The following is a 7,560-nucleotide window of genomic DNA, read 5'->3' as shown; positions in this document are numbered from 1 at the left end:
GGTGAGCATGAGATCGCTCATGTAAGGTCCGCAGCTCCCTTCATGTATCTCTCCCATGAGGCGTTGTGCCTCATTTTCGTCAACACACCAGAGTAGTGTGGCGTCGAAGGAATGGCGGTAGAGAGTCTCTCCGCTCAAGAAGTAATGCGCTGTGAGTCACCGGAGTGTTTTCCGGTCCCGACGATTGGCGAATGTCGGGTATTGGCCGGTTTGCAAAAAATGTTTGATGTCTTCGTACCATGGCTGTTCATCGGTCGCCTCGATTGTGTCACAGTAAGCCGGGCCTTTGGCAATCTCGATCTCAAGTGGCTCGATGAGATTTTCTTTTGTGATGCTCATCATTGATGCCAGTGTCGCAAGTGCGTCTGTGAACTGATTCTTGATGTGTGGCGTGTATGTGAACAAGATTTTCTCGAAGTTCTCCGCTAACTCCTCGAGATACTCGTGGTATGGTACTAGCTTCACATCTTTCGTCTTCCATTGTCCCAGTGTCTGGAAGATCGTGAGCATTGAATCTCCGAACACTTCTAGCTCCTTCACCTTGAAATCGATCGCTGCCTACAAGCCAAGGATACACGCCTCGTATTCGGCCACGTTGTTGGTACAGGGAAAATCGACTTTTGCGGCAATCGTATAATAATGTCTATCTAGTGATATCAGCACTGCGCCGATACCGAAACCGGTGGAATTCACTGCGCCGTCGAAATACATCTTCCATGCGGGTTTATCCTCCTCACCATCTACTTGGAGGATTCCTTCGTCTGGAAATTTGGAATTGATCGGTGTGTCATCCTCAATCAGAAATTCCACCAAATGGTCTGCAATTGCAAGCCCCTTGACTAATGTGCGGGGCACGTACTGGATGTCGTACTCCGTCAGCTGACAGCGCCACTTTATGATGTTCCTCATAGAGGATGGGCTACCAAGTAGATATTTCAGGGGATCCGCTTTTGACAGCAAGCAAATAGTGTGATAGAGAGTGTACTGTCGAAGTCTCTGCATGACCCACACCAGTGCGCAGCACATCTTCTCGATCTCCGGGTAATTGGATTCTCCTTCAGTAAACTTCTTGCTTAGGTAGTAAATGGCATGTTCTGCGCGTGTGGACTAATCTTCTTGCCCCAACATGCACCCCAGGGATTGTCGGCGTATTGTCAGGTAAAGAATGAGAGGCCGACACAGTGTAGGCGGGACTAACACCGGCAATTGAACTAAGTATATCTTGATGTAGTCAAAGGCCTTCTGACATTCATTGTCCCATTCAATTGCTGCATTTTTACGAAGCAGGCGGAAGAGGGGTTGATACTTGTCTGATAGGTTCGCTATGTAGTTCAGTCGTCCTAAGAAGCTCCGTACCTTGCGCACTGTCGATAGCAGAGGTAGCTCCCTGATTGCTTTCACCTTGTCGGGATCGACCTCGATACCTCGTTCGCTGACCACAAATCCTAGCAGTTTTTCGGATTTTGCGCCAAATGTGCACTTGGCCGGGTTGAGCCTAAGCTTGTACTTCTTGAGACGTTCGAAGAGACGCCTCAGATTGACGAGGTGATCCTCTCCCTCCTTGGACTTAGCGATCATGTCGTGGAAGAGCATGACCATTGCCCGTTGGTAAGTTGCCCCGGCATTTTTGAGACCGAAGGGCATGACCTTGTAGCAGAATGTGCCCCACATCGTGATAAAAGTTGTTTTGATCTTGTCCTCTTCGGCCATCTGGATTTGGTTATACCCCGAAAAGCCATCCATGAAGGAGAACTGATTGTGGCGTGCAGTGTTGTCGACTAAGACGTCGATGTGAGGCAGAGGGAAGTTGTCTTTAGGACTAGCCTTGTTGAGGTCCCGGTAATCAACGCAAACCCTGACCCTTCCGTCCTTCTTCTCCACGGGCATGATGTTTGCCACCCATTCGGAGTAATTGCAGACTTCTAAGAATCCCGCATTTATCTGCTTGACGACCTCCTCCTTGATGCGGAGGAGAAGGTCGGCTCGCTGCCGCTGTAGGTGTTGCCGTTTGAGCGGGAAGTTCTCTGTATCGAACGGGAGAAAGTGCTTTACTATCGATGGATCTAAGCCTGGCATGTCAGCGTAGGACCAGGCGAAGATCTCTTGGTACTCCTTCAGGAAATCGATCATCCAAGCTCGTTGTGTTGGATCGAGGCCCGTCCCGATCTTTAGCATGCGGGGTTCCTCTTCAGTACCCACGTTGATTTCTTCTGTTGGCTCGACTGAGGTAAGTTGACGGTTCTCAAGGCGATGCAAACTCTCCTCTATCTCAGGCACTCGACCGTCCTCGTCGAGCCCTTCCCCGAAGTATATGGGTTGGGGCTCTTCGAGGAGTTCTTCGGATGGGTTCGAATCGACGCGTCGAAGATTTGGATTCGAGTAGAGCCTAGGAATTTAAACGAGTCGTCTTAGAAACATTTAAAGTGCTACGAATGAGTAAGAGAGAAGAGAATGAAGGAGACGCGGAAATTCAAAAATGCATGTAGGGATTTCATTGATAGTATGAACGTGAAGCCATAACAAAATCTCTCTTCCGTTGTGCGGCTTATGACTATGCCAACACGCAAGAAACATCGTATACATAGATGGTCTTACACATCGACGATCACAGCCGAATAGTGCAGGACTGAGATCCAGTTGTCAAGCTCCTCGTTCTCCTGCGCGAGGCGGATGTGAACCCCTGAGGGAGTCTCCTCAGTGACGGTGTACACGGCTGGCAGAGCGTCGGGCGCATTGTCAAAATCTGAGGAATGGCAGTCAAGGGTGTCCCCGACGATGTGCGGTGGTCTGGGGAAGAAATGGGAGAGCGGGAGGACCGTGATGCCCATGTTGATCCTCCTATAGTGTGCAGTAAGGCGGTGGAGGTGGTTGCCCCTGCGGGCTTCGACGATCTTGTGGCAGGAGGGGCGAAAACCAAGTCCCCTCCTATTCTTGTACTCCTTGACTTCGATGGGGCGGCTGATCCCCTGTCCTTGTGCTCCGAGGCCGGTGCCGGGGACGTAATTGTTCCGCAAGAGAACCTTCCCAATCATGCGGTCCGAGCGGGACGGGCTGACTTTTCCGTAGTCTCAAATAACAGAGATGGTCTCGAACGAGTGGAAAGGGAGGTTCTCGTCATCCCCGATGCTAATGTAAGGGACAGCCGTCTCCTTGTAGATGGCATAGTCTTCCTCCCCTTTGACCCTGATGAGCTTTTCTTCTACGATGAACTTAAGCTTTGGGTGCAAAGTGGAGGGGGACTGTGCCCGCTGAATGGATCCAAGGTCTCCCGAGCAACAAGCTGAACGCATTCGGAATGTCGAGGACCTGGAAAGTGACGCTGAATGAACATGGACCTACCTCGATCAGAAGGTCGATCTCTCCGTTTACTTCTCTCTACGAGCCATCGAAGGCTCGAACCGCTGTCTTACTCAGACGAATATGATTCAAATCCACATTCATCTACTTCAAGGTGGAAACAGGGCATACATTGAGAGCCGAACCGTTGTCGATCATGACCCGGCCTACCACGAAGTTATTGCACTTACAGACGATGTACAACGCCCGCGAGTGTGCGTACCCTTTGGAGGGAAGTTCGTCATCCGAGAATGAAATGTTGTTGGAGAAGATTGAGCCAATGGTCTCTTCAGTGAGATCTGGAGCCGTCTCCTTGGGGACTTGTGCCGTCGTCAGGACCTTCAGGAGCGCTTCTCGGTGTGGCTTTGAGCTAAGGAGGAGAGCGAGTAGTGAGATGTGGGCTGGAAATTTGGCAATTTGCTCGACCACTTTGTATTTGCTCTCTTTGATGATCTTCATGAATGCTTCAGCTTCCTCTTCGGTTACCTTCTTTGGCGGGATCGGCGTAACCTCGGGTAATGTACCTATTGCGGCGGCGGGAGTCTTTCCCTTGTTCACAGCCTCTGGATTCTCGTATACGCGACCCGAACGCGTCACGCCCATGACACTGAACTGGTGTTCGAGACTGCTAGCATCCCCTCCATAGGCCCATGGGACCTTGTTGTCCAAGTACGGCAACCATGCAGGGACGTCTATAACGAAAGGGGTAGGTGAGGCACTAAGCCCCGTGAACCCAACTGTGGCTTCCGCGGGGACATACTCGATCACAAAGGGGGAAGGGTTGTCCTGTTCGCTCTCGTCCTCCCCTAAGGTACAAATGCTGATTATATTAATGGAGGGTCCTGAGCTCGATCCATGATCAGGGAGGGGATTGGTCTGCACATTCGGGGACCTCACGGCATTGAACGAGAGCTCCTTCGCATCAATCATCTCTTGGATTCTCTCACGTAGCCTCCAGCAATTATCCAGGGTATGCCCCGGCGCACCCTGATGATATTCACAACGTTTGCTTTGGTCTTGAGCGGTTGGATCGAAGTTAAGGTCGGGCGCTACTGTTCCGATCTTGTTGCCCGCACGGAGTTGCCGGTATATGTGGGAGAGCGGGACCGGCAAGGGTGCGTACTGCCTGCGCAGTCGCGGTTGTGCTATGCCGCCCTGTTGACCCTGCGAAGGTGGGACCTGTTGTGTCGGCTGAGGAGCTCTCGAAGCCGAGGGTCTGTACTGTTGGGCCTGAGGCGGAGCGGGAGTATAATGGTGGACGACTGGTTGCGAGGCCGCAGGTAGTAGAGCCAGTGAAACTGAGTAGTAGATAGGTTGAACGGGAGGTTGAGGCTGATAATGCACAGCCGGCGAAGCGTAGGCGGCAATAGAAGGCGGTGCGGGCGTGAAATTCACTGAATACTGCTGAGATCCCGCATGTGCTGGATTAACGGCATTAACCGAGACCTCTTTCCCTCTTCTTCCACTGGAAGAGGTCGCCGCCGTAGGGGTCTTCTTCGAGAACTCCTCTCCCCTTCCCTTCGTAGGGCCTTCGAGTCTCCCCAACTTGATGCCGAGGTCTACTTGTTTCTCAGCCATGATTATTTCCGAGAAAGTGGACTTGTGGCCCATAAGGTGCGAGTAATAAGCCCCTTTGAGGGTCCCATAGAACATCTGAATTTGCTGCGCCTCGCAAATTGGGGGATAGTGCTTTGCCGCCTCCGAACACCAATTCGTGGCGTATTCTTCGAACTTCTGTCCCTCCGCCATTTCCATCGTGCTCAACTCGAGGAAGGACGGAGGTGTCTCCATGTTGTATTGGTACTGCTCAACGAATCTCAGGGATAGTTCGGCCCAAGAGGGAATGTCCTCGGCCTGGAGGGACATAAACCAATTCAAGGCCGGACCCGATAAGCTCTCTTGGAAAGAGGCGACCACGAACTGCTCGTTGTCCTAATAGTTGAGCATCTTCGCGCGATAATAGCGGAGGTGGTGTCGCGGGTCTTTGGTCCCGTCATCCTTAGGAACTCGAGTACCTTGACCTTAGGGGGTAGCTGCATGCCGGGGAAGAGAGATGAACCTAGGTAGCTCGTGCTATGGCGAGGGTAACTAGCCTGAAGGGCCCTGATGGTCTCCTCCATCTTTTTTATCCTCCTTTCCTGTTCAGTCTCTACCTCAGGGAGGAAGTGTGTTGGTGGAGTAAAGGGTGCCGCATGGATTGGCGTGCCTGGTTCTGGAGAGGTGGTGTTTATGGGAGGTGGGGCTTGGTTGAGGAAGCCGATATGGGATTATAGAGCTTGGGAATGGAAAGGTTCAGTCGTGTGAGCAGGAGCGTGGGTGGTCGATGGTGGGACCGTGAATATCAGGGCCGGGGCCGGCGCGATGACAGGTGGGGGCACGAACATGGGCAGTCCTGATATCGCCGTTGGTGGGAAAGGGGCGACCGCCGAGGCATTAGACGGTTGAAGGAAAGCGGGCGGTACTGGGAGATTGCTAACCGAATAGGCCGCCAGTATATAGGCTGATGTCGGGGCGAGTGCATCTCCGCTCTCCTGAACAAAGGTCAGCAAGGCCCATGGATTTGGGTCGACTGCTGGCCCATACCTCGGAGGCGGGGTGGAGCTCGAGGAAGTACAGTTTGGGCCTTTGAGTAGGGCCATGAGCTCGACCATATTGGTGGCCATGTTGGCGGCTAGTTGATTGACTGTGCCCTCGTGCGCTGCAATGCTCGTGTTATCATCGGATGTGGATGGCACCACTGCCGGTGGTGGCACTCGTGGAAGAGGTGCTCCTGAATACGTCGGGGGTGTGCCCGAGGAAGCAGGTGGCGGAAGATGGGTCGAGGGAGCTCCATGATGTGCCAGTGGCACGCCTGCGGGAGTCTGCGGTAGTGGCGCATGCATCGTTGGTGGTTGAGAATGAACCGGCGTCGGTGGTGTATTCTCTTCGAAAACAGCAAGTTGATTTTCCTCCGCCATTCTTAACTGGAAGCGTGTGGGATACCGATGTGGCGCCAGTTATGATTACCTGTATCAACAAGTGTGTAAATTGCAGCACAAACGAGTTACGTTTAAAATAAAAACGTGGAATAATAAATAAGGGGATGACGTGCATGAGATGCATGGATTTGAAATCTAATGCTGTCACTCGCATTGATTCAAAGGGTTCCAAGATGAAATGCAATTTTAAAAACAAGCCCTAAGTCGTTCTTCCACCGCGCTCAGAGTGCGAGTGACTGTTGCCGTGGAGAGCACTGATTCAGGTGAAGACCTGGTGGAGGCATCTATCCTAAGGGGTGCGTGGACCTCCACGGGCTCTCTTCCTGAACCTCTCCAGGGCTACATTCGCTCGTGCCTCTGTAGCTTGGCGTGGGCTTGGGCGAGCTCTTTCTGTAATTGCCGCTGATCCACAAGCTGCTCGTCTTTCTCTGTGATTTCCCCGACGAAGACGATCTCTCTCGACCCTAAGGTTAGCAAGCTCCGCTTGGATGGCCGCGTTTGGGGTGAGAGACGCTCCCGTTGGTCCGCTATCTTCGGCTCGTGAAGAGTTGGCGAAATCCTTGTGTGTTGTCGGACCCCACCGATAGAAACGAAGGACATACTCCTCGGTAGCCTGGAAATCCTGTTCCTCGAGGGTTGGGTGCTCGGGGAAATACGTACGCTCAATGACCACGGTTCGCCACGCGTCCAGAACCTGTTCGATGTCACTTTGGTGATTCACGGATGTCTGATCCTCCCGCCAAGTGTGTTCGAATCTAGCCCATGTCGTGTCCTCGTGGACTGTCTGCAAGCTGCCAAATTGCCTCATCATTTGCGCCGGGAAATATGTGGTGGACCCCGCATGGCTTACGAGTGGGACTCCGTTAAAATCAGGGCACCTAAGGGCTGCGGGTCCTGGTGGCATCCACGCGGCTCGCCACTTAAAGCCCCTAGGTGGTATTTCGCGAAAAATTTTGATCCACTCGGAAACCTTGCGCTCTTCCACACGTATCAGAGATAATAACTGCGAAATGATCGACCCCAAGCGACTAAAAAACAGGACTGGCCTTACGAGGCCGAAGGGGTTTGCATGACTTTGAAGCCAAATTTGTAAGAGGATTGGGGACCCTCTCAACCTACGATCAGCTGTTCGTGTGACACGATCAAGGGACTGAATAGTCTCAGCCACTAGGCCTACCTCATACTCGTGACCTCCGACCACTTGGAGGACGACGCTAGCTAAAGCTGCGTCTATACGATCAGCTGC

At 52.5% G+C, this 7,560-nt stretch overlaps 2 protein-coding genes across 2 annotated transcripts; both read right to left on the bottom strand.

Annotated features, from left to right (window-relative positions):
* Positions 1–3,068: 3,068 nt before the first annotated feature.
* On the bottom strand, positions 3,069–5,127 carry LOC116205516. Its single transcript, XM_031538148.1, has 2 exons — positions 3,560–5,127; positions 3,069–3,306 (listed from the first exon to the last, which is right to left on the bottom strand). The coding sequence occupies exons 1-2, from the start codon at positions 5,125–5,127 to the stop codon at positions 3,069–3,071; spliced, it is 1,806 nt and encodes a 601-aa protein (XP_031394008.1).
* A 476-nt stretch (positions 5,128–5,603) lies between these two features.
* LOC116205506 (pollen-specific leucine-rich repeat extensin-like protein 3) lies at positions 5,604–6,293 on the bottom strand. Its single transcript, XM_031538138.1, has one exon. The coding sequence runs from the start codon at positions 6,291–6,293 to the stop codon at positions 5,604–5,606; it is 690 nt and encodes a 229-aa protein (XP_031393998.1).
* Positions 6,294–7,560: the final 1,267 nt, after the last annotated feature.

Source organism: Punica granatum, chromosome 1 (genome assembly GCF_007655135.1).
Source record: "Punica granatum isolate Tunisia-2019 chromosome 1, ASM765513v2, whole genome shotgun sequence".
Taxonomy (NCBI): domain Eukaryota; kingdom Viridiplantae; phylum Streptophyta; class Magnoliopsida; order Myrtales; family Lythraceae; genus Punica; species Punica granatum.
The sequence above is the reverse complement of the archived record's forward strand: the minus strand, read 5'-3'. Positions and strand labels throughout refer to the sequence as shown.

Bases quoted from the DNA above. Each gene is read 5' to 3' on its own strand.
- LOC116205516 (XM_031538148.1), bottom strand. From the start codon at position 5,127: ATGGAGACACCTCCGTCCTTCCTCGAGTTGAGCACGATGGAAATGGCG. The intron at 3,307-3,559 runs GTACGCACACTC...GTCACTTTCCAG, and splicing joins GACGAACTTCCCTCCAAAGG to GTCCTCGACATTCCGAATGC.
- LOC116205506 (XM_031538138.1), bottom strand. From the start codon at position 6,293: ATGGCGGAGGAAAATCAACTTGCTGTTTTCGAAGAGAATACACCACCG.